Raw genomic sequence first — 27,787 nt, 5'->3', positions numbered from 1 at the left:
CTGCTTCTGTCCACAGTTGAACGCAGGAAAAAGGTGGAGTCCTCAGACAGTTTGAGACACCTTTCTGCACAGGGGCTGTTTTGATGATGGATGTGTCATTGAAAATGTTTATTTTAACTAAAGTGTAGTGACTAGAATACACACGTCTAAGGGTCTGTAGATGATGTATAATTGTAGTGAAATGCATTTTTCCTCTTTTAATTATTTTGATGGCAATGGATTGACAGCAAAAAGCCCCCACAGGTTATAGCTGTTAAAATGCTTGCTTGGAGTGGCTGCCTCACTTCTAAATAATATTAGTTTTTATTTATTCATTCTTTAATTCTTTACTGGAAGTGAGAATCTACAGAAGCAGGACTGTTTTAAGGTATGAATAAGTGAATAAGTAATACTCTCCCTACAGCAACCATCACCACTGCATGCGTGAGTCCGCCTAAAGCTGTCAGGCAGTGTTTCTGTAAACATGTAAGTTCCGCAAATCTTTCTTAGATTGATACAGGTAAAAGGGTCAGGTAGCCTAGTGTTTATAAGGGGAGATGGCCAATCGGATTCAAGCACCTGTGACTCTGTCCCCGCCCAGCCGTCAGCTCTTAGAAGAAGGTGGTAGGATAAAGGATCGGAGACCCCAACGCCTCGACCCCTCGGTCAGTGAAGCTAAAGAATTGCGCACACGGTTCTGACCGGAGCTCAATGCGCCGGGCAGAGTGTCTTTGAGGCAAATGCGTTTAGGAATGACAATATGTAAGTCTTTTGTTTACCCTCATTTATGTGAAGTATGGAGGAGATATATATATTTCTTTCATTCTGGCATCTGAAGCACCCCCCCCCCCCCACCGGATTAAAATCTAGGGTTAACTAATCTCGGTTAATCTGAACTAAATCTGTCTAATCGGCATAGAAAATTACACTCACTGAGGTATTGCCCGCAAATAATCAGCGGAGCCGGGCGCCGTAAATTCTCCCTGAAGGGCATTTGGACGTTGCACACCGTGCACGCGACAATTTGTTACGCTCAGACTTTTTTTTTTAAAGAGAAAAACCCGTGTCGCAATTGTGCAGGAATGTTCCCTTTCTCTGTGTTACACATTGTCTTGTTTTATTAGGGCTGGACACGGAGGCTGGCACACAAAGCGCCATGTGACGCTCCGCCACAAAGATCATTATGCGGAGTTTTGATTAAGAATTTTGGGTTTTTGCCCCCTTCGTTAGTAGCCTAACTGAGGCGCAGGAGAGAGGAGGGAGAGCAGCAGAGAAAAGAGGGAGAGCGAGAGAGAGAGAGAGTTCGGGATTTCGCTGTAATCATGTTTGGAGAGTATTGATTTCGTGAGCGCACTCCAATTGGCAGCATCTCTACTATATAGCGCCGGCGCGTCATCCTCGGTTCACATCGACGGAACGAGTTGTAAGCAAATGAGAACATGTGTGGGATCTGAGTGAGTGAGAAAAGGCAAGGGGTGATAGAGGGGAGCAAGAGGAGGTGTGATAAAAGCCAATTTTATCAGCCCGACGAGTGGATACGAGATTTGATTGCCGGACTATTTTTCCCTCCTTTATATTTTTCAGACAGGGAATTTATCGATTCGTCACAAGCGCACGCCTCTTCATTATAATTGCAGACAGTTGGGTGCTGTTCAGGCTGAATGGACTTGAATGTGCCGCTGCCAGCTTAATCCGTGCAGACTGGAAGATTTAATAATTCACGGTAATCACGCATTATCGCCTCAGTGGATGCTCTCTACACAGCCCTGGTGATTTTCCCCTTCTTTCCCGTTTCTTTCTGTTGTCTTCTGGAGGATTTATCGACGGCTGCTTTTGTCCTTATCTGAAAGATCATCTGTTGCTGCAACTGGATTGAGAAGCCCCCAAGACTGACACGGGTTTGAATGTTTTAAGGTGATGCGGACTGCCAAATAAATAGTTCAGTCACCATTAGATAATTTACTTCAGGTAAAATGGACAAGAAATTATTATTACTTTTATTACTTCTGCTATCTCTACACGCGAGGCTATGATTTTTCTTTCATTCATCATGATTCTTCTACTCCGCTGAATTGCCCATTATTGATTCAGACTGAGTTTAATAGCCATATTACAAGGCAAATTCCTACTTGAAGACAGCGGGATACGTGAATCGTGGAGGTATTTCCCCACCCTTGCTCTACGTTTGATTTATTCTTTTTTCAACTGAAGGGTAAATGTTGATGATGGAGGACGACGAATTAGACGCTCATCAGGTTGATTCGGATTTCGAGCCTCAAAGCCGCCCTCGCTCATGCACCTGGCCGCTGCCTTGTCCACAGGATTTCCCCGGTGGACACGAGGTGAACGTAGGTCTTCCACTGGCCAGCATCAAGGTAGAACCGGAAGACATCCCCGCTTGCAGAGCGGGGCTCGTGGGCGGAACGCCGGGAGAGCTGAAGCATCCAGCCGGCGCCCCTGCACCCACAGGCGCGACGCACCCATGCTTGGCTGGCGCAGCTCTGGATGTCACCGGACCCCTGCGCAAAGCCAAATCCTCCCGGCGAAACGCGTGGGGGAACCAGTCCTACGCGGATCTCATTACCCGCGCTATTGAGAGCACCCCAGAAAAGAGACTCACACTGTCACAGATATACGACTGGATGGTCCGTTATGTGCCCTATTTCAAGGATAAGGGCGACAGTAACAGCTCAGCTGGCTGGAAGGTAAGAAATAAAGCAGCCGGGCCAGCGTGACAAGGTTGTGATAATCACAGTGATAATATCGATTATTATTCCTGTTCACTAAGCTATTATGATTCTTTCACCCCGCGTGACTTACACGTTACCGTGGGATTCCGCGTCTGTTACGCATGAATGGTGCCATGCGTTATCTTGTCTTAGTTCATTACTGCCGTCAGTCATTTTAATATATCACTGAGGCAAATTGTAATAGAGTGGAGTGGAATCACTTGTTACGTCTTTATATAGAAAAGAAAAAAATGAGACAGAGAGAGGAAAGAAAAAAGGGGCTTTTCTCATCCCAGCTGCAGAGAGCCTGGTCATCATGGGCAGCAGTGTTCATAATAGCGCATAAAATCCCCTCAGTGGGAATAGGACCACAGCGGTTCACGATGAATCTTACTACATGCTGCTAATAATAGGCAAACAGAGAAAATCATCCCATGCATTTTTATGCAGAGAGAAAGTCCAGATCTTTTAGTTATGATTAAAATATATCTAAGAATCAATTGAGTGACACTTGTAGGAGATCACAGGTCAACTGACCACCATGTAAATATTTAGTGGGGCGTCTACAATTGACCACAGTCCACTACCACCGCCTGTCTGGCTGAGAGCCTAGAGTAACCTCCTGGACATCTGCCCATGTTATCAGCCCCTGCTCCCAGCCTCATCTTGTTTCTATTCATTATAGGCAGCTGAGGACAGCGAGAGGGGGCAGAGGGATCAGCAGGGCAGCAGTGCTTGTCCTGATGGTGTAACTTTGCAGAGCTGAGCTTTGAGACTAGATGTTAGTTGATTTTCATGTCAATACAGAAAAGACGTGCTGAGTGTGATGGCTCTTTGTAGATGCAGTGCCAGTAGGTTATGTGTATGTAAGCAAGATGATTAGACAAGATAAGAGATCTTTCACATTAACTTCATGTTAAGCAACCACACTTCTCTTCCAACCTAATGCTTGGTGCTAAATTTATCTTGTTAAATACTTTCACATTATTTCTATTCATCCACAGGGTGTGCCATTTACACCATAACATATCAACAAATATCAAAGTAATGGCATGACTTCAACTTGCATTTGTCTTATCTTTCTGAGGAATTAACCTTTTTTCAAAACATAGTCTGTCACCAGAGCTGAGTCTCATTTTTTTTTCCGGGTGGGGGCCTCAGCTGTAGCACCTGACTGTCATTTTAAGCCTGTCCTGTTAAACTGAAATGACTGTTAAGGTGTGGCCTCAGGTAGACTTCTTCATTAGCTCTCCATTTACACCAGCAACCACGGGGCTTCTTTATCTTTCGCGCCAAAGCCCTACTATGCTATTTATGAAACTGCAAATTAAGGGTGTTGACAGTGGCAGTCTGAGGTCCTGTGCTATTTCAGGCCACAGGCGCGACGTGGGGCCCATTCCAGGTAATGATGGGGGATTAGGTAAGTCGTTTACAGCAGGCAGCCGTAATGTCAGTAACAGGCCTGACCTGGTTTTGGTCAGAGACAGAGAGGTAATATAAACATACACTTAGAAGTCACATGTGCAGCTCATCTAAAGGAACCAAGCAAACAGCTGGTGGAATACTGCCGCCCAGCAGCATACCTGTACATGCAACACAACATTCATCTCCAAGTTTGTAGTACCTGTGGCTCAATATATAAGAGTTGCATATGAAATCACAGGATGTCCAATCCATAATAAATGTATCAGTATGAAGCCACATGGACCCCAAATCCATCTGCCTTCTCTCTTACTGTACATGTGCATAAAACAGGTGCACTCTGATACATATAATTTTACAACCACATCAAGCAATTAAATTTGACACTAGTATTTGTGAGTTGGGAGTATTCATGACATTTTGATCCCAATCAACAATATTGTATGAGCAGAGCCTTTCATGTAAAACTCTTTTTTTTTTCTATAGTGGCAGAGAAACAGGGAAAACAAAACAAAAATAATACGGTGATGCAATCAAATGAAATTAAGTGGTATAAGTTTGCAGTTTCAATGCGAAGTTCAAAGGTGGAGGTTAGTTTTCTTGAAAGGAGTGGTCGTGCTTTGGGGGGATAACCAACTTAAAGACATTGAAATCTCTCGAGGCTGTTGTTATTGAACATAGCGGTTCTAGAAAAATCTTATAGAGCAGATTGTGTTGCCGTGACTGCAATTGGAAAGGATGTGATGCTGGCTTGATGCTGGGTAGTAGACAGCCAGTACACCTAGACAGTGCCATTAAGCTCCTATAAATACCTAATGGCTTCTGACTTCTAGGAAGGCTGCAATATTCTGAGGTCACGGCTTCCTAATCAGCTCCTTAGTGGAGGGAGGATAGAACTGTGTTCTTGTGAACCCCTATTAGATTAGTGGCAACTTCACTGTCTTTTATTTTCTAGTTTTCTGTACATAAACTGATCCAACCCAGAAATTAATGGGATTTTGAACTGATGTTAGTGACTGATACTAAATCTCCTCCATATATGTGTGTCCTTTATGTATTCAAGGCTACTTACATCTGAGTAAAAGCATCCATGAGTGCATGTGGACGCATTCTGCATTTGTGCGTGGGAGAAGCACATGTCAATTGCAACAAAGCGTCAGGGTTGGTAGTGTTGTGGGGGCTAGTGCAGGGGGAGGGGCTGTCTACTTCTATTGGAGTGTGTGCTTGGGGCTGCTGATTGGTCTGACAGCATGTCACTGCGGTGAATGGTATATAGTCTTACTCTTGACTTCATAATGCCTCTAATGGCGGGGTACCACTTGGTGTCGGGATTGCCCTCTAGGCTCCCACAAGTTCATTAACATCAAGGGTGTTAGAAGATGCCATTGGGATTCTGGGGTGTTGTTTTATTGTATAAGCCAGTATGGGTGGTTATGGAATTCACAAATCCATAATACAGCAATGCTTTTGGTGTATTAAGTATGTTAAAGTATGTTAAGTATGCTTTATTTCTCTGTAATTGCAACTAATAAGCACTGATGTGGAATAATTTTCTTTTTCCGTCTACTTGAAACATATAGTTTTTCCTCATTGTGCGTGCTCTGCCAGGAAATTTTCTCATACTTGGAGTGGCCAGACACCAGGGGATTGTGCAGCAAGTTGGCAAGGGTGCAAGGCAGTCACTTAGACACTTTAATCCAAAGCAATTAGACTGTTATTTATAAAGTGTATTTAGGTAGAGGTCTGTGCAGGGCCACAAGGGCAAAAGTTCATGCACACACACACACGCAAAAGAAAAAGGAAAAAAAAGAAATATCAGTCAAACCATCGATGGTTTGCCTGAAAGATTGCTCTCAAGAAAAAAAGCAGGAGGTATGACAGAAAAGTGACTGCAGCATTACAAAGGAAAGACAAATGGAATTTGGAGAAATGAAGAGGGAAGAAAGGAAAAATGTCTCTAGGTATACGTATAATCTTATCTCCTGTAAAGGCGCATAACCCCTGTCTCAACAGACAGTAGTATTTATAACAGAGTATGACTATATAACTTTATCTAATTGATTTATAGGTAAAGAGAGACAGACTCTCGTAATCCTGTCACAATACAAACGCTCTAGCAGCTGCTGAGCGACACTTGGCAAATATGAGGGATATGAATGTCAAATGTATAGCCGAGAATGTGTGACAGACTCTTCAGCACAATATGGAGAGACTTGAAACTTCCAATGTGTGTGTGTAGAGTTGTGTGCATACGTCTGTTATACGTGCATACGCTTGTATTGCCTGATGATGGCCGAGGAGAGTCTGGGAAGACTGGAAACTATCCTAGAATTCAGCTGATTCATATTTTATCCTCTGTCTTGGCTCAGGGGAGCAGAGTAATTTGAGAGTGCGACAGACACTCAGGCACACACACACACACACACACACACACACACACACACACACACACACACACACACACACACACACACACTCACAAAATGAGAGCATATGATGCATGCTGGACAGATTTATGGTGTAGGATTATGAACACTTTACATCTCCCCGTGCCTCCTTCACCCAGAGCCAGGTTGCATTCAGGCAGTATATTCAGCTTGAACCTGGTATCTGATGCCAAGAAGCCCATTCTCACTGCATTTTCCCCTGCAGCCTTCAGGCAGCCGTGGCAGTTCATTTCTCAGTGAAAATGATTAATGTACATGCAAATTACCAAAGCATGGGCACGCATTCAAATATGGGAGACAGCAATCAGGAGACAGTAATATGAAAAACAATATAATTTTGCCTTTGATATTACTTTGCTTTCTCTTATCACTCTTTCTACCAGACACCCATGTTATCACCTCTTTTATCTACCTGCCTTTCTCTTCTAGTCTGTCTATCCATCTATTCATTATACATTCTATGCATTCTTTCTTTATTAGTGGTTTTAGGTACGAATGCCAGTTGAGGTGTGGAGTCTTTCTCAAGGGAGCTATGGCGTCAGGATTTTGAGCTTTAGCAGTCTCCTACCAGTGATCTAGACTGCCTTAAGCAGCATGCTTCCTCTTATCTAAGGGAAATCTCATATCTCACATTATCTCAGAGATAATAGGATAACAATGCTGGATTTTACCCAGCACAGTTCGTCTCAGCTTCTGAGTCTTTTGGAGGATGAGGCCGTCAAGTTCCCAATTCGACAGGGTTGAATTAATTTGGATGCCGTTCTCAGTTGAACTTCAACAGTTGAAGCATTTTTTAATACCAAGGCTATTACCCACGCGTTTGCCTTTTTTTTTTTTTTTTGTACATTTCTTCTTTGGTGACATTTCTCAAAATATTAAATACTCTGTTCCCTTTTCTTCCCCATATGCATAGTGAAGCATAAAGAAATTGTCATTCTTTTCCCGTTGCACTATTTAGGGTGATGGTTTCCACCATTCCCTCAGGCGTACACATTTGCACGAAACACACAACACACTTGTGCCTCCTCAAACCACCCATGGAGGAACACTCTGTTCTTGGGTGGGGTGAACCATTTTTTTTTTTTTTTTGGGGGGGGAGGGGGCTGACCCGAGTGAGGAAGCTACTTTCTGCACTTCCATTTTGCTGTCTGATTTGTTTTGAAAGCTGTCTGACTCGTGGTGATTGGCTCATAAGGAAGGCGTGGCTCTGTTTGGTAAGCTCTCCGCGGATATTTTGGCCAAACTGTTCACAGCTGCATGGACAGAATGTGGTGTGTGTTTCACTCTGAGGCCATGTAAGGTTGATGCCATGGAGATTTGATGGGGTGCGGGGGGCTTTGAGTGTTACATCAGTGCTTTGTGATTAGGACATATCGCTTTTTATTTCCATGGAACCCGCACTGAAATTGGGGAAGGGAACAGAGTGAAGCTATGTCAGGGTAGTGCTGCTGGGCACACAGTGAGTCCCCGAGCATACACAGTGCCCACATTTCAATAAAAGTGAGCAAAAGCCACTATGTTCCTACTCCGTTAACCTTCCCACCACATTATACTGACACAGGGAACAGTGTGACTTGTGGTCTTGTTAATAAAATATATTCCGTATTACAGTCTGTTAGTTTAGAGGGATTGTTGAACAAGAGGTCGGTGGAATTAATAGTATTATTACTCCTAAAATAAACTTCTTAGAATAAAGCATTTTTCATTTAAGGCCATAAACACTTTCCAAAATGACTAATACACAATGAGTGACTCATCGTATAATAACAGGGATTGAAATGAAATGCCTCAGTATGGTGCTCCCGATGCGGTTTAGAAAATAGTTGTTGTACATGATTCAGTAGTGTAAGCTCAATGGATAGGATTCACACAACAGTTTTTCTAATATCTGAGATTTCTGGGATTTTTCAACCGCTATGTCAAAGTAAATCATTCTAATACAGAGAAAAGTGTGTCACGTCTGATCTGATGGCTAGAGGATGGAGTTATTATGTCCTAGAGAAATGTTTGTATTGCAAATGTATTAAATGGCTTTGGATATCACTTCAGCTTGTGAATAAAAATGTTTGAGCCCTCGTGGTGCTAAAAATTTTTGCTCTCCGTGTGTAGCGGCATGCTTGTTGCTCATATGTGTGTCAGCGTGCACAATGTGTCATTGTTGTGGTGTGCGGATATGGATGTTTCAGAGTGTGTTTCTCTCTCTTCTCCTTGTGTGAGTGCGTGTTTGTGTGTCTCTGTGTGCATGTGGGTGTGTTGGGAGGGGATGGGGGGGGGAGGGGGGTTGATGGGCTCAGTGGGAGCCCGGGTCCCGGGGGAACAGCTCTCGTTAATAATTCAGACGAGGCTCATTATCAAGGCAGCGCAGATTTCTCCCTGATTCCACCTTAATTGCAGGCAGGCTGCTCCACTCAGGCAGACGGTAGTCACGCTGGGTTGACTCTCTCTGTCTTTTTCTCCACCACTACATGGCCTGCTCTGCTCCATTCTGTTCTGCTCCGTCTCCAGTACTTACCCATGTCACAGCAAGATGGCCCTCGGCTAGCCTGCTTCACATTATTGAACGCCTTAATAGCATAACATCCTATGAACATGCTATTTTGATATGTACTTAAAAATGTGCCTTTATATATGTGGATGATTAGATACAGAACATGCGCTATTTGAGAATTCCTCTACAGATGATGTGGCAGACTGTGGAGCTGAAACAGTAAGTTGTTAAAGTCATGGTTTAGCAGAAAAATACTTCTCAGTCTTGTCATTTACAGTCAAAAAAAAATGTTGTTTTGTTTCCAGCTTCTTAAATGAGAAGTTTAGTTATCTTGTCGGCATTGTATCGTAATCCTAAATTAGATAAAACTTGTGCTGTTGGTCAGACAAAAGAGGTTACTTACAGATGTTGCCTCGGGGTGCAGCTTTCTGACTCTTTCCATACTAAACAATTCTCTGATTTACCATACTGATAACATCAATTTATGAGCAAATAACAATCATTGGTTGGAGCCCATGTAGGATATATGATGTGTGATTCATTATGACTGGGGGTATAGTTACAGATCCATCAAAAACACGAGCAGTGTGATGCCTTATGTTGCACACTACACAAAGCCTAATATGTTTTCCTTTCGTTATTGGCTTTGTGAATTATTATAATGGTGGGTTTATCCTTGAAATAGCCTATAGCCTATTATCATACTGATGACACAGTCGAACGTGTGTTGCCATGATTGATATGACGCTACAATAATACTCCTCTTCATGCCCATCTATAGGCTTATGTAATGTATCTTGTTTTCATAATTTACACTGACTGATGGGTTTCCATTCAGTCCATTCAGTGAAGCCCCGCAGAGAGTGCAACATAATGGGCCTGATCTTGTCATACATGTATATGAATATTTCAAATCAAGCCATTGTAAGTAGATGGGGGCTTTAGATAAACAACACAGATGCTTCTTCCCCTTTGCTGGTGCTATAAGATGAAGTGCACTCCAAGCTGTATTTCTCTCCTAGCCTCAAAACTGGCTTCTCACAAATCACTGTGCCCATATTTCCTAATTCAATTTTTTCCCTTCGTCTGATATCTCTTCCTGTATGCAGGGGATTGATGGCCGTGCGCATGTGCATGTGTGTAAATGTGTGTGCTTAGGTGCATGAAGATTGCCGTGTCTGTCCCCGAGAAAGAGATGATGTACGTCGAGTTAAACGGAGTATTTCACAACGCTCCAATCTCCAGACCCTTCCTGGCAGCCGTGTGCCAGGTCTCTCGCTTCTGTGTGCCTGTCCATCAAGCCCCTGTCACGAGCCAAAGGACTGTGGGAGGGGAAAGTGGTGCGCGTAAGGGCCGTCGATCAGTTTACCTGAGGTCGGCGGAACCGGCGAGTGATGGAGGGAGCCGCCTCACAAAGGGAAATGTAGTTAACGCTGACTGATATGAGCAGGTGGATAGAAAAAAAGAAAGAAAAAAATGATGGCAGCTGTGAGGAGGAGTTGCAACAGTTATGTGCAGGAAAGATGCTTTTTTTTAATGCTAATGGCTGGTGTGTATGCTGTGGCTGGACCATGGAGCTGATGGACGGAGCTGTGGAGGTCATCCCGGGGAACCACTGGTCAGCACCCTGCTGAGCTGTGACATCGGCTCACATGAGCTGAAAAGTTGAAACTAACCTTGAGGGAAGGAAAGGAAAAGATACGTGAATCTGTGGGCTTGTACATTTTGTATGTGTAAAGCAACCCATGTGTGAGCAAATGTGTGTGGGAGCCAGCATATGTGTGGGGAGGTTACAGGATTGGAGTGAGGTTGTTGGGTTATGAGGTGACTGCGAGACCAGCTGGGGATGAGGGGGAGGGAGTTTGTGTTGATGGAAGCTACGGAAAATCGGGGGTGGGGGGTGTCTTCCGTCCTTATTTGGATTTGTATGTCAGTGGCATGAATCTGGGTCAGGACACTAGGTCCGGTGTTTAGTATGCTGACCGTGTGAGGTCTGAACTCCGAGTCTGCTTATATCCCTGCATGAACCCAGCACGTCGGCCTCGTTGTCTCCTTATTCTCTCCTCTACCTTTCTGTCTCTCTCGGACCTTTTTTTCCACTTCTGCCACCCCCCCATCTTTCACTTTATTTTTTTTTCCCATTCTGTGCCAAGAGCTCTTTTCTATCTTCTTTCCTGTGTCTCTGCATTTTTTTCCCTTTCCTTACTCCAGGCTTCCCCCCGCCACCACTCTGCTTTTTCATGCTCTCTTTTTCACTGTCAGTCACTCACGGCCTTCTCTTCTCTCCTCCCTTGTTCTATTTCACACTCTCAGTCCTCCTCACAAAGTAGCCTTTTTATCACTCATTTCCCTCTTCCCTCGCTCATTTCTCCTGCTCCTTTCATGTGCTTTTGAAATCCCCTTTTCATCTTTAGCGCTCTCTCTCTCTCTCTCTTGCCTGTTCTCTACCTCGCACACACATATACACACACACTGCCTCATTCAGTCATTCTTTTATTATCCCAAAACTAAAGTGATAAATGGGTCTCTTTCTTCTCCGTAAATGTCACTCGGGGAATTGTCTCTGCTCATTGATTGACTGGAGTAGAAGGATGGCCACACATGCACGTGTGCCAGTCGCATGCTCGTGCACACAGGCGGAGAAAAAAAAAGAGAGAGAGAGAGAAAGAAGACAGGATAAAATGATCTCTCATTAGAAATAGAGATTGGCTGAGACTGCATCTGTCAAGGTTAGCGTCTAGCCCTCACAGGTCTAGCTTAGTCTTCGAGGCTGATGCATTATTTGAAGAACTTGTGCAGTTGGTTTATAATGAAACATCAATTCTCCACAGGACTTGGCATTCAGAAGTGCTGGGATCAATCACAGTTAAACAATCTGAGCTGGCAGGCCGGGCCGGTCTTGCCATTTTTTTTTCCTTTTTAAAGTGACGTGACAGAGAATATGTAGGTGTTATTCACAGTTTGATCAATTGGCATTAGCTTATCCTTAACTGTCAGAAAAGTATCAGTCAAGGATAGAAACATCAGAGCCATTTTTCAGACCAGACAGTGTGCCGTGTGTGTGTGTGTGTGTGTGTGTGTGTGTGTGTGTGTGTGTGTGTGTGTGTGTGTAAGTAAGTAGGGGTTAATAATGCTCAGTCATTTTCTTAATGTCTCATTCACCCTGCCTCAGGCACTGGAGCTTGATAAAGGTCAAGACTACTGGTGGTTACATGTCGTCTTCCCTTATTTCATTCTCCTCACTGCACGGCAGGGAGGAGGGGAAGGAGAAGAAAAGTAAAGTCCAAGCCAGTCGGTGATGCTGCTGATCTGCGTCTCTCCAGTTTCAGAACCTGGATAAAGAGATTTAATAGGGAGACAGTGGGGAGACTGGGGAAGCTGGCTCAGTCAGTGAAGAAGGGATGAAAATATTAAATTGTTAGATAGCGATAGAAGGACGGGGAGTGAGAAGAGAGGAAAACGGGGAGGGAGAGAAAAGAGCTAGAATAGTAGAGAGTAGATTACAGGGCTTCCAAGCAGGACTGGAAGCTAGACTTGGCTGCACTTCAGCTACACTCTGCACACTTCAGCTCAAGTGTGCGTCCATTAGTGCAGTCCCATTGCACTCAGAAAGCCGTGCACTCTGAGATGCAACACACACATATGCACACAGCCATTCACAAACAGTACATTTCTTATATACTGTTCTTACATGCAAAGCTCTACAGACATGCATCATAGTTAGCTTACAGTAGCTTTGGCCTCACACACACATTTAAGCCCCTCCTGCTAAAAAAGCTATACTGACCTGGTCTTGATCATCTTTGCCCTCCCACTCACTTTCTCCCTTTCTTTCTCTCTCTCTCTCTCTCTCTCACTCACACACACACACACACACACACACACACACACACACACACACACACACACACACACACCATGTTCGCGATCCCTTCACTAGCCACCAGATTGCTTCCCGTCAAAATAAATAATTAAATGCGTGCAATAACAGCTTCCGAAAAAAGATCCCTCAATTAGTGCAAAATGGGTAAATGGCGTGGGGTAGGAGTGGTGGGTGGGAGGGGTGGTGTTGCGGGAACACACACAGACAGACACACATACACACTGTTACACGTACACACAATCTATTACATAAGGCAAACCATGACCCAAGAAGGTTTTTACGCCGTTGTGCAATGGTAATTTGCCCCTTCCCTTTAGCAATCAGCTTAGTGAAGTCTTTTCTCAAATCCTTACAAGTGATCCTTGCCCAAAGACTGGCTGGGGAGAGATCTAGATGAGTGGCAAGGAGGTGCAAAAGGGGCAGCTGAGGGGATGGCATTGTGGTCAGGGTTTCATGTGTGCAAATGCACCTTTGAGCTCTCGTCTTTCCTATATCTCTAAACACCTCTCCAAAATTCCGAATGTCTAAAATAAAATAGGTGGAAGCCATTCCCCTTTCTTTTGTTTGCTGGAGAAAGCACTTAAAGGTCTAGAAGTTGTTAAGTTCCTACTTAAAAATATCTATGTGTGTTAGTGGTTAATTTAATTAATGTTTTATCGATGAAGGTTTGTGTTGTTTCGAACTGTTTAGCATATTAAATGAAAACATCGAGGGGGTGGTGGTGGTGGTGGTGGGGGGGGGATCACATTAATTGCACCCAAAGACTAAAGGGTGGCATTTAAATGTCTTACTTTATCTGTGTTAAATTTGTTCTTCTTTTGCTTAAGAGATTATGGCAAATTTTTACACAGTACAAGCTGTATAACTGTTCCTCTTTTATGTACAAATGGTGGCTTGGGAAAAAAACTCAATTTTGAAGCATAGAATTAATAATCCTTATTTGAAAATGAATGGCGAGACAAAATCTTTATGATACAGACACTGTTGTACTCTTGTCATTAGCCTGGCTGTAGTGCTAAACTGCATTCTGTGCCAGGCTTGCTAATGTTTCATTGGGGACAAATGTATCACAGAATAGGCCTAATCTGTGTGTGATAAATGCTACGACAGTAAAGCACACAGATGGATGCCTGAACCTGGAAACCTCCTGAATAAGCAAACTAAGGCGAGAATTAGCGCTTGTGCCAACATAGCAATCTATATAAAAGTTGTTCTGCTTGTTTAAATGTCAGGCATGTTGATTCTGGTATTCAGTACGGGGCCTTGCAGCACAGGTCGCACACCTGGAGAGATAGAAGAAGATCATAAGGATCATTCTGTCTAAAGAAGGTAAGCGAAGGAAATGATAGAGAGGGAGGCTATTGGCGGGTTACGCAAATGACCGTGGACAAGAAGCGTACTGACACAAAGTGTCAGAGGAATCGAAGGATTGCTGGCTACACGATGAATAATCTTCTGAATGAAATGGCAAAGGCCTGGTGCAAATACCTGCAAGCGATGAAGCGCTGAGATGCAGTAAAGCAAAAGGGAAAAAGAAGTAAAAATGGGCTCATGTGGAACAGTTGTTTCTCCTTGCTGTGGTTAAGAGTAGGTCAAGTAGCAATGATGCTTAGTGCTAGGAAAAGATCATCTGTGTCATGCAGAGTGGGTGAAAATGGGAGCAATGGGCTGAGATGGAAAGATGTTACTGAAGAAGGGAAGTAGGTGGATAAATCTGGAGCTTGGGAAATGAAAAGCTGCAGCGCACCATGCTTAAGTGAGGGCATGGCCCGAGAGAGATGGGCAGGAATGGAGAGGGTCAATCAGAGATGTAGGGTGAAAGAGGGTAAGATGGGTGGAGGGAAGGAAAGTGACGGGGGAAGGGGGGTATGACAGAGAAGGGGGCAGTTCTGGGGTCTTTGTGGTGGGGTGATTGCGTGACAGAGAGGGAAAGTGCACTGCTGTGTGTAATGCTCTCAAGACGGATATAGAGACGCACTGCTCGACTCGCACAGTCACTGCCCCTCTCTCCCCTTTTCTCCTTTGCTCTCCTCCATTCTGCTCCCTCTCTTGCTCCCTCCGTCTCCACTAATGATCCTCGCGTCCTGCCACACTGCAGGGTTGAGTGATGCCCACTGACAGTCGCGCTCAGGCGGAAACGCTGCAGCCCCCTTCCAGGAGTGTCGTGACATAGACACACAAAACATATAGAGGTGTAGCACTGCTTCACATTCATGTAGCAGCCCATTGAAAAATGCTGGCAGATGTGTATTTGTGCCTATTTGAATGAGTATGTGACCAACGCTGTCTCTGCACGCAAGCCCAAGCCTCCTCCAAGTGTTGCTCACGGACATGCACTTGTTATAAATATGCCCTCATCGAGCTGCATCTGTCCTCAGGAATTTTTATATGATGGATAGACCCGGGCCATCAAGGTAATCATAGGGTAGCTGGCTAGTTAACGATGCAACCAACATGTCTTTGAGTTTTTCAGCTTGATAGCAAATAAACTTGAGATGCCAATACAGACATATGTTGTATAACATAGTTTTTAATCAAGCATTCCCCTGGCTAAACAGGATTTTCCATTTTTTTCTGCAGGTACAGTATCAAGTGTCACACTGCATGGGTAATCCACATTATTTTTGCAAATTTGACAGAACTGATGGAATTAGTGAGACAGAAATTGATTTTTTTTTAAGGCAAAGTTAAAACATCAGTATCTTTTTAAATCAGCCACTTAAAGTACAGTGAGCATGAGCAGGTTTGTGATGCTGCCAGTTTTCAAATTGGAGTATTTGTCTGTGGTCCAAATTTATGGAAGTGTCCTAGTGAGGTACATAATTGTACAGGATCTATAAAACGTCCGCATATTACACATGGTGGAGGTTGTCTCACTGTCTGCTACCTCAGTGTTGTTCATTTTTAAAAGGAGAAAGCATGTGTTGAATCATTACTTTATTTTATTATTGAACGCACTATCCATCACTTCCTAGTCCTTTATATCCCCATACTTCTCAGTGAGAGGCACCTTACATTTTCCCGTTATAATCCAAGCAGAGATCCCTAACTACCATGGAGCGCTTTTGGAATTAGGTCACAGCATCTCATCCCTCTAATTATATGCTGAGAGTCTATGCATGTTAATGCATTGGTGTGCGTCTGTATATGCGTTGACATGGGTGCTCTTAATCTGGGGGCCTAATGGAGAGTCCTGGGAACATGCATTATTTTACATTTCTGCTATTCTTCACATCTTATCGAGATGTCTCCAACATCATTAGGAGAGTAGTCTCTGATGAGGATGGGAATATGCTTAGATAAATGTGTCCCCAGTTTAAAACCAGTGGGTCAGATAAAGCCATAAAATCCGCATACAATGCATTAACATTCAGATGCAACAACCTCCAGCTGAGAGAGTGTTTTAGTCTATGCGCCCCTTGTTGCAAGCAGGTTAAGATTCATTTAAGAGTCAAACCAACCATATGTGATGTGACCCTAAATTCTCCGTGGATATAAAAGATATTAAGAGTGAAAGAAGTCTTCACCTTGCTCCTCCACACCCTGTGAATTCATTCCATCCCCTTTCTGTGATGTATCCATGTAGGGGGCCAGGAAAAACATACCGCTTCTGCAGTTTTAATGTTGAATCATGTTTTTACTTATTTCCGGATGTCTGCGAAAACATGGCAGGGAACGCTGAGGTGTTCCCTGAAAGTATGTGAATCATTTTGAAGTTTAATCCCCAGAAAACGATTGTGCATCAGCTCAACGGAGCGTATGTGCTAAGGGCAAGGGGTAAACAATAGGATAGCACTCGGAGGTGAGACGATGAGAATAAGGAATCATAGTCTGTGTGAACAAGAATGTGTGTGTGTGTGGGAGAGGCAATAAAGGAAAGAAACACTAGCATAGGGCCAGTGTTAATTATATTTTCAGGAGGCTCTTAAAAGGTCATGGCATGCATCTGCACCCCCTCACTAGCCCACACCGCCAAAATTTCACTTTCCCTCCCATCCTCATTTCCCTCCGTCTCCTCCCCATTGCGATCTATCCAGTCATCAGCCCCCCATCTGTGCACATTAGCCATTCATGAACACACTCATTAGGGTGGGAGTTTGAAGCGATTGTGTTCACTAGTCTGCGGCTGGAGCGTGGCGATTAATATTTCAGCGTCTCCCGTCGAGGAGCTGAAAGCAAGTTTGGTCCTCTTAGGCTAGAAAAAGAGAGAGAGTGAGCTTCCATCATATAACCCTCACCCCACACTAAAAAAAAAAGAAAAAAAGGAGCAAACCTTTACCCCCCCCCCCCCACCCCCCACACTGCCCCACTCTCACACAGGCTGTGTACAACTTACAGTATTTTGGCTCCTCTTTTTCCCTTTATTGCATATGTGCTCATTACATACACACACATAAAGCCCTAACTCAAACTGACTTAATTGGTCTCTTTTTGTTTCACAAAAAAGAGGGAGGAGGGGGAGACTTGAATGGAGGAGGGGTAAATCCCTTCTTCTCTTATCCCCCATCTCCTCGTTCCTCTCAGTTGGACAGGAGTGTCTTTTTCTCATCATCCTTCGTTTCACGTCCTTATGGGTTTACGGTGAAATTGGCCAAGCTTCTGTGTTCGCGAGTTCATTCAGAACAAATCAATAGCCTCCCTCATTCATACTGTACACATGCACTTAAAATATGAGAATTTGAGACAGCCAGGTGCATCATGGGTTACTGGGATGTCAATATTCGAAGCACTGCTCCTGAATACTGAAATCACCCTGACCCTACAACACAGCTCTCCTCTCCTTGATTCCACAAGTATCCTGCTTTAAAGCCATGTTCACATGAGCCTGGATTCATTTTGTACTTGATTTGAGATCTATTATAAAGCGGTGCTTTCAAATAACAGAAGTGTACCTTTGATAAACTGATAAAACATTTTGTTTTTCATCCAATACTCTGACTCTTAAACTGCAAACACTTGACAGTTCAAGGATTAGTACGTCTTTCCCCCCCATGAACACGATGTCGGTGCAATCACTTTTACTTTTTCCTTCCTGAGAAAAAGCCCATTGTTCAACACGTTTGCGGACTCAGTATACTGTTACTTAGTGAAAGTCTGGGTGATGTCCACAAGAAGGAAATCAAAGTGGGCTTAATCTGTGGGTTACATCATTGATTTTTTTTTCCAAAGTAGCCTCCTCTATCCTTATGTTCCTGGGACCTAAACTTCAGATATTTATTAACTGTAAAGGGCTCTCATATAAGTATTAAAAAATGATCCTTATATTTATAATTATGCTACTTGAACCTATTTAAAATGACTTTTGAGCATCTGAACAAAAAAACAAAAAAAAAGAACAAAAAATCCCCTAATTCCTAAGCATTGTAATATTTTTGTTAAAATGATTGAATTCAAGTGTGAAGTCTGCATATACTACCCTATGCGATATTATACTATATATACTGTTGTATATACAAAGAGTATACATACTTAGATACTCTTTGTTTGGCTGTACAGTGCTATTCTGTACTGTGAAGGACAAAGGGTGTCAGTGAAGGTCAAAGTTGGTTCAGGGGAGACACAGTCGCAGAGAAAATTGTCTCCATACAGCCTTTAACTATCTAAGCCTCTGTGATTTAGATCCCTACCACTCTTCTCTTCCAAATAGGCCCCCATATTCAAGACACTTCTTTTGTGTCTCACCCACCTCTGGCCTCTCAACCCCTCCCCTGTGCAGATAAACTGTGCTTTTCATTCTAAGCATGCAATTCTCATCTTCTTCTCCATATAGGTGTATGAATAAGTGGGGGTCTATGGGCTGTGCGTGAGTAAGTGGAAGTCTGCAGGCTGAAGTGCAGCATGTGGGTAGGCATTCATGGGAAACAGTGGTTGGTGCGCTGCACAGTGATGGCTAATGAAGTTCCTCTGCACCTCATAGCCCTATTAAACTGCTGCCCCCTACCTCTACCCACTTCACCCCCCACCTCTTGCCTTGTTTCTCCCCGAGGGAGAGAGTTGGCAGGGAGCAAGCCGGCTGCTATGGCAACAACAAGGAACCCTCCCTCTCCCACAGGTCTCCTTAGCAACTGGTAGCTTGGCATTGCGGTAATGAGTGTGCCCGGTGTGCCAGGCTTTGTGTCATGTTGGCATGTGTGTGCAATGTACGTGTGTGAAAGAAGGAGTGAGTGTGTGTACAGGTGTGTGTGTGCGTGTGTGTTTGAAGATGAACGTGTGGCTGTTGAGTACACTTTGCCAATTTAGGTGAGACTTATAATGTGTGATGAGAAAAAGATATGGAGGCAGTCCTTGCTGAGGATCCAAAAAAAATGTTTTTTTTATATTGAAATGTGACCAAACCTGGCACTTCAGCTGACATGACTCCACTTGTCGTCTTTTTTTCTGTCTGAGTATGCGCCTGTACAGATGTGTGGCTGTGGTCTGGATTTGTGCATTATTTTTCTTCTTCGAGATTGTGGTCATTCTTCTCTATACTGTGAAATTGAAGCAATTAAAGGGACGATCCGATTAATTTTTCATGCCATGTGCATGGCTGCCTATGAGTTTCCTGCTCTGCTGAAATTAAATTAAATGCTGAGAATGATTTTTATTAAAGTGCGATCAGAGGTGTGCACTGACCTTTAGAATGTAGGAAATGAGATTCTCATTGTTATGAATGAGATTATGTGGAAGCTGAGTGTGGGGTAAAAAAGCCTGGGCCCGCATTGATTCCATTGTTGGCTGACAGTTTCTTTGTATATAGCAGAGGGAGGTTTCAATATAATCAAATCCACACTGTGCCTGTTGGCTATTAAATGGACTGATACACAAATATGGACACACAGGCACTCACATAAATGCAGATTGACTTGCACACACTTGAACGCACGCATATCTTGCAGATCTTGTAAAAAAAAGAGCTGTAAAAGCCTCTCCAGAAACGTGTTGCTCTTTAACAAAAGCATGGCAAGCCCAGTGGAAAATGTTAGTTTGCTCCCTAGACGAGGTGTGAAGTGCGAGCAGGCGGCCGGCCCCACAGGTGGCCCAGCCCTAACACCTGTTGTGTGAATCCTCTGTGGGAGGGTGCGAGCTTTGCCTACCTTGCAGGTCCCAGTGGAAAAAACCACACCCATGCTATACTGTGGCACGTGCCCATTTGTGTGCCCACACGGCTCCCCCGTTTCGTGCGTGGGAGTTAGACGTGATGCCCAGATTGTGTCCCCTTTGTGCCCACCGGAAACACTCAGCTGCCCTTGGCATCAGCCGAGCGGATTTTCCGATCTCCTATCCGTGTCTCAGATGCTCTTCTAATCTGTTAGTATCTATTTTTACCCATCAAAACTGCAGCAGCCCTTCTCTATCCCAAACCCTGCCACCCCAATGCCAACCTTTCCCTCCAGGGTGGGCACGGCTGATGGGTCGCCAGCCATTGGCTGCAATTAGTGCACAGTCAGGCAGGAATCCCCTACCAACTCCATTACATCCCTCTTCACAGCCACTTCCTGATCTGAGGCTACCAGACACACTACAACACACTTGCTTTCCATTTTAAGCCTTTTTATAAATGGCACTCCTGCAGTGTTGTGGAATAATGGGGTCGGGTACAGAGCACCTTTCACAGTGCTTGAATCACTCTACTGCACAAACTCGGTCTATTCAAGTACAATGGCGGCCAAGGGAATGCACATTTGAATTGTACCTGTTCACATTTGCCGCTTGGATTAAGATAAAGTTCTATTTGTAAAACGATGGCCATCGGCGAGTTGATGAGTTAGCATTTAGCCTTTCCTGTAATGATGATGGAAAAATTGAAACCTGAAGTTTCTGACTCTTCTTACAGTGCATAGCTGTTCGACAAGAAATTACAAAAGCTGCCAATCTTCAGAGATCCCGCAGTGATACACGGAGATAGAAGCAGTTCTTAATCCCAGGTTTATTTCTTCTTCAACAAGGGCTGCAATGTGCCTTGCATGCCAATGCAGTCGTGACCACTGCTGTGGAGGCGATGATGGCATGTGGCAGAGAAGTAACTGTTTCTCACCTCCTAATAAAAGAGACTCCTTTTTAATCTTTTCAATTTGATTGCATTCCAAAACAGGCCTGTCTGCCCATCTGTCTCTCTTAAAGAAGCCTCCTAAAGGGATTTTAATCATCTGACTCTGGGCTTCTCAGGCAAATAGCTACATCTCTCTTTTTCTCTCTCACACACACACCCGCGCAAACCATTTCCAATTTTCTTTCTTGTACTCACTGTCATAGTCTCACTTGTCTTTTCCTTCTCTCTGACACACCATATCGTCACAGCTTCATTGTGCCATATCTGTGCCGCCATTAGGCCCTTCAGTCGCTCTTCAAGTCCCCCTCAGACACATAAAATTCCCCCAACCCTGTCCCTATTAATCCACATGGCTCTAAATTCTTTATTTCCCTTCAAAGGGACAACGCGAGCCGTGACATCAATCACGGAAAGCGAATATTTAGCTGGCGCTAATTTCCACCAATAGCCTGGAGACAGGCTTAGCTGACAAAACTCATTCCTGCGCTGAACAAAACTGCTTGTGTTGAAACCTCCCCTCCCCCTGATCCCTCCTGCCTTCTGCACAGGCAAAAACAGCATTACAATAAACACAGTTAGCGCTTCTGTTACTCCCCCTTGATTTAGGCTTATCAAATGAATGTGCACCATAGAGGGATACCCTTTGACAATACATAATGGCTCCATTCTGCATGAAATGGTTTGGTAATACCAGTCGAGTGTGGCAAACGGTTTTACCCGGTGCCACTACAAGAACAGCTGCTGTGTTCTTAGCTGGGCAAGCGCACCACACTGCTTTACTCTTGAGGTTGTTTGAATCGGGTGAGTGGTTTCTTTTTGCTGGTTCCCAGACCTCATTCACAGTCCTTAGTTTCTCACTAAGTTCTGTTTGAATGAGTGCACATTCACCACAAGATGGGTCTTATAAACCATTTGACCTGTTTCCTCACTCCTCTGTGAGTGAGCGGGAAAAAACCCTGAGTGGATTCTGATGTTGCCCTAATGGAGGGGGATGGGGAAAGTAGGGGGCATTTTGAGGGCACCCATTTGTGTGGCTTAGAGGGGCCCCTTGTGCTACCGCTATATTCCCGCCCCTTATACCCAGGACCCTTCACCTCCTGCTGTATCCCCCAGCACAGCTGAACCCATGCCAGTCAATCAGGTTATCCCAGATGAATCACTGCATCCAACACAATACCTCCTACCCCCATATTACAGCTACTCCCAATGTTAATGCCTGACTGACATCTCGGGAGTGGCAACAGAGGGATATGTTGGGCATTAAGCCAATTTGTGCAAGTGGGAAAAGACAGCTAACTCACAAGCCTGTGGCGATTTAACATTGTTATATGACCAGTGGGGACATGGAATATTGAACACCCATATTGGCCTCATATTGCAGGTGGATTGTGTAGTTAGTCAGATGTTGATGTGCGCACTGACAGGCATTAAACGTCATTGATTTTGAGCATTAAGTAGGCCTCTCTAGTCTCTGAATCAAACTGAGTTTGCATGTGGAAGAAAGGAGGGAGAACTGTAGAGCCATCGATTGGTGTTGTGAGATTTCCAAAAGCCAAATGAATGGTTCTTGAAGAGGTTAGGAAAGAGGAACACATAAGGATGTTCCTGCTAGATTTGATTTATAGATTTCTGTATCTGTTATAAAAACCAGTTGAACTCCCACCCCCAACTGCTTAGTCCACCTGTGCAGGGTGGAAAAAGTGTCAACATGGGAGATTTGCTCGTAAAGAACATAATCTTTTAATCTGAGGACAAAGAGTCCTATCCCGTTGCCTTTGTCTAAATGTCTAAATCAGCTATCAGGTGTTTTGGGCCTTAATGAGAGTTGAACCCAAGCTGATTGTTTCCTTGCAGTCACAAAAGCCTTGTTCACCTTAATTGGCTTTGATTGGTCCATAAACTATCACCCTTAGCCTCTTTTACTTAGTGGCCAAATTAACTCCTTACAGCCTGATTTAGCAGTATTTGATGAGGGTGGATGCTCTTTATATATCTGTGCAGGTTCTCAGTCAACCAGGTCATGCAATTCTTAATGAAAAGCAACTCTTTTTTGTGTGGTTTGTGACGTTTTACCTCTCATCCAAGGGCCTGTTCAGTTCTAATAACTGAAAAAAAAAAAAAAGTTCTTGATTATGAAACAAAGAAGTCACATCAGTTCTTATGACTCCATCTTGTTCGTTCCAGCATTATGGTACCAGCACTGGATGTCGCCACATGACCCACTGGTTCATTCATTATTTAGAGCCTTCTCCACTAGCCTCATTGTATTAAAGGCGTATGATTTGAATAGGAAGTAGCGTGCTGAACCCAGGCATGTGATGTGTGTTCCTCTGTCATTGTATGTTTCTGTGGGCTTCATCGGACTGTCTCAGCAAGCCAGGGGGCTAAAAGAGAATTTCCATTTTATGAATATTTAATGCATAATAAAGTTTTCAATTTTATTCTATTCTTTAACCCATAGGGCTAAAGAATGTCACAAAGCCAACCCTCAAGGACAGGCACAAATTGGAGGTAGTTGATTTGTTGGAGAAATTAAAAATATAGTTAACACCTGCCTCAGAAATCATACAGTAAAAATACACACAGGAACATTTGGCGTAGTTTTTAACCATATCCTATAAGGTTTTTATAGTGTCCCTGTTTCCCACATCAAACTCCCCTTACTTTTTGCTACTATAGGATCATAGCATATCCAAGCTGCCTGCTGTGTATGTGGTAACCTGGCATAGCTCTGTGTGAGACACCCAGCTGGGAGTGCCCCTGAATCAACTTGGGATTAGCCCAGGATTGTCTGGGATTACTCGGGGATGGAGAGGGATTAGCAGTGACTGCCTGTTTCAGGGGCGTGAGGGCCAGAGGCTGGTCAAATTGCCCCTGACTCAGAGAACAGGAGGCAGACAGAACCACACCCACCATGAAACCACCTGCAACCTTTGTAATCTTAAATTCTAGCACACACACAAATACGTGCAAACAGGATGACAGCAAAAAACATGTGGTAGAAAACTATCGAAAGCCAGCAGCCAGTAATGATGATGATGCCGTTGCTGGCCACCATCCGAAATCTCTCAAATCTCTCTAGCAGGTGGATTCATCAGATAAAGAGGGTTTGGGATGATGACAAATCCCTCCAAGTTCAATGGGGCTGCTCTTCCCTCATACGGGGATAAATCGAGATTTGAATCAGACAGGTCACACAGAGTTGTGGCATGAAGTGGTTCAGCTCTCTGAAAGATGCCTCATTTACCACCGGCCGCGATGGAAAGGCATGAATGCTTACATATGTTTTAATTCGGGCATGCACCGGACTTGATGGGGGATGATTTGGAGTGGTATGATAGGTGGATGAGCCAGCCAGGGTGAGACAGGGAGTTGGCGCGGCACGTAGAGAAGCCGTCAGAAGCAGGGAGCGGGCATCCCCTGCGGACTTGCACTGCCAAGATGAAAGGCTGTTTAGTGTTGGAGCAGCAGCATCAAACAGCCGCCTCCTCTTGCATCCTTTCCCCCATCCCCCACTCTCCCTCCATTTCTCTCTCTGACTCTCTTGACTCGTACCACAATATGATATAGTTCTGCCATTGCGCGTTTACCCGGTTGCCATGGTTACCCAGTTCTGGAGGTGTCACGGCGAAATAACCCAAGGAGGCATTCACAGATCACCTGAATTCAGCTCACCTCCCGTTTATATGTTCACCGTCGCAATTTGATTTGTTTCCCTGCCGTGCAATTCGCTCTAAATACAAATAATGTGCAACATAATGAAGAGAGTGGTGTGAGTACCCCTCAGTCCGAAACAATCCATTGTATGTGTATATTCCCAAACTGCAGGAGATGCTTTTTGATTTGATATTGTCCTGCCTGAGCATCTAAATTACTTATGCAGCACAAACAACAGAATTATAACAACAGATTCCCTGACACTCGGAAATCGCTATTATTCACCAACCCTTGAGATATAAATGATTAAAAAATAGAAACTATATCCTTTGAATGACTGAGTCACTGGCTAACCCCAACCCATGCCAGTGTAGAGGATAATGGGAAAGTAATTGGTGGCACACTGTATAATTGAAGGCATAGAGATTGAAGCCAGAAGTTGGAAATGACTTGCGTTCAAAGAAGTGTGTAAAATAGGAAAAAGGAAAATTGAGACAAGTTGAAATATGAAGCATTTAGTGACAAAAAAGAAATACAGGACTGTGATAAAGAGAGAACAAGGGAGGGGAAGGGAGATAGGCAGTGAAGGTCTGTCAGAGGGTGAGATACATCCATTAGCCCTCCTTCCTCCCGGCTCGATCTTGTGATACATCCCCCCATTCAACCTCCGTGAAGGAAAGAGACAGAGCTGGCACTAAGCCAGGCTGGCACCAACTTCAAACATACAGTACAGCTAACCTCAGTGGTTTACATCAGGCCAGCTAAAAGCAGAAGTAGAGGAGGACAGATGGATTGATGGAAATGAAAGTGGGAGGATTGACGTACATAGGGAGAATGTCTAAAGTCGGAGTCTTCGGTCATTTCAGGTGGGATAAGACTGACAGGGTGTTGCTTTATGCCAGCTGTAGCTGTTATTTGAGCATGTTTGTGCTTTTCAGTGAGCTCTAAATTTCCTGATTTTAGTCGACTCTGGTTTTGTGTATCTAATATTGGGAACGGAAGCGACCTGATAATTTAGGACAATTTTCTGTGACTCATCATGTATGGACCGGATGGTTTATATGCAATACTGACAGCTGTGCTTGTGGTTAAGGTTTTCTTGAGCATTGACTTTAATACTTGATGTATTAAAAACAATCTTATTTTCGTGTAGAACTTTTTAATCTAAATCTTATGCACATTTCCCTTATTTGAATTGTTTACATTTTTACATAAATAGTAATTGAAATGACATTCATTATATTACAGTTTAGTTTTATATTTTTCTTTCTCTTTTATCTTTCTGCAGAATTCAATCCGACACAACCTGTCCCTTCACACACGCTTCATCCGGGTGCAGAATGAGGGTACAGGGAAGAGTTCCTGGTGGATGCTCAATCCAGATGGAGGAAAAATGGGCAAAGCCCCGCGGAGACGAGCAGTCTCTATGGACAACAGCACAAAATACCTAAAAAGCAAAGGCCGGATCAGAGGCAAGAGGGTTGGCCGCCCTGGGATTGGAGCTGTGTCTGCTAGTGTGGGGCTCCAGAGCTCCCCTGATCATGGCAGCCCTTCACGGAAAGGCCTCCAAGGAGCCGGAGGTGCATCTGGAACAGATGGTGAGTTTGATGCTTGGACAGACCTCCATTCCAGGGCTAGTTCATCAGCGTCTACCCTTAGTGGGCGGTTGTCACCCATCCTCGCAGAGGGAGAACCAGAGGAACCAGAGGAGGGCGGCCTGTCCTGTTCCACCTCCCCTCACCTCTACCCGTCGCCAACTAGTGCACGCTCTCCATCCATGGGTGCTGGAAATCACTGTCCTCCTCTTGAGCAGCTGCCTCAGCTGGCTAACCTGACAGGTGCCATCAGTCTGGATGAGCAGATGATGGAGGATGGTTATCATCATCATCGTTCACAGCAGCAGCAACACCAGCAGCATCAAGCTATTGGCAGACATAAGCACCAAACTGCTGTCTATCACTACAACTCTGGAGTGAAAGGACAGGGCTCCTATGGTTCAAGTGTCTATGGGGCAACAGGCATGGGGATGCTGCGTCACCACTCACCCATGCAGACCATTCAGGAGAACAAACCAGCCAGTTTCTCTGGAACCATGCGAGCATACTCAAGCACTAATGCCCTTCAGAGTCTGCTAACAGGGGGTCCAGCTGGACAACAATACTGTCCCAAGGACATGATGCTGGGACAGGAGAGGGAAAGCCATTCTCTGATGAATCAAGCTACAAATGGAGTTGGAGCCAACCATCACAGCCACCACCCCGGCCTCCACAATGGCCACAGCCACAATGGACTGCATAGTCACAGCTCAACTCATAGCCATAACAGAACTCACAGCCATACTCCCAGTCATAATCACAACAATGTAACCAACCACAACTCACCTCACAGCCTCACTCACAATGGTCACAGCCTCAGCCAGAGCCATAACCACACACCACCCCGGGCTGCTGCCCTGACCCCACGTGGCAGCAGCAATCAGTTGCAGACCTACAACCACAAAGCTCCTTACCTGTACAGCCCCCCGTCACATGCCCACCTTCCTGCTTCTACCACCCTCCCCCCAAATCCAGCAGGTATGCTCGGCATGCCCCAGGACTCGTGCCATGTTGCCACAGCTCCCCACCCACGTCACAACCATTACCCAGACCCACAACACCAAGGCATGAGTAATGGACCGTATCACCATGGCCTCGGGATGGGCAGTGGTACCGCTGGTAGCAACTACCATGGCTATCACCAACCTCACCCCCATGAGAGACTACCAGCTGACCTGGACATTGACATGTTCCATGGCAGCTTAGACTGCGATGTGGAGTCCATCCTCCTCCATGATATCATGGACTCTGGGGAGGAGATGGACTTTAACTTTGACTGCTCGTTAGCTCAAGGTGTGGGCATCGGCATGGGTATGGGAATGGGTGTGACTATGGGTATGGGAATGGGAATGAGTGGACTGGCTGGTCCACAGCAAGCCCATAGCAACCAGAGCTGGGTGCCTGGGTAAAGTCAAGAACAACACGTCTAACCCTCAGAAAGAACGACCCTCCTCATGAAGCACTGTGCTCAACTGTGACATTCCTGATTTGACACAAAGACTATAGGATCCACACTCCCATGTCTCTTTGTTGTCTTGACAATTCCACTGTCACC

At 44.6% G+C, this 27,787-nt stretch overlaps 1 protein-coding gene across 1 annotated transcript; it reads left to right on the top strand.

Annotated features, from left to right (window-relative positions):
• The first annotated feature begins 1,111 nt into the window (after positions 1-1,111).
• On the top strand, positions 1,112-27,787 carry LOC309716540 (forkhead box protein O6-like). The gene is made up of 2 exons (XM_082550399.1): positions 1,112-2,684; positions 25,926-27,787. Exons 1-2 carry the CDS (start codon positions 2,196-2,198, stop codon positions 27,639-27,641), a joined length of 2,205 nt encoding a protein of 734 aa, XP_082406525.1. The 5' UTR covers positions 1,112-2,195; the 3' UTR covers positions 27,642-27,787.

The sequence above is a fragment of the Aulonocara stuartgranti genome, assembly GCF_965226115.1.
Source record: "Aulonocara stuartgranti genome assembly, chromosome: 11".
Lineage (NCBI taxonomy): Eukaryota > Metazoa > Chordata > Actinopteri > Cichliformes > Cichlidae > Aulonocara > Aulonocara stuartgranti.
The sequence above is the reverse complement of the archived record's forward strand: the minus strand, read 5'-3'. Positions and strand labels throughout refer to the sequence as shown.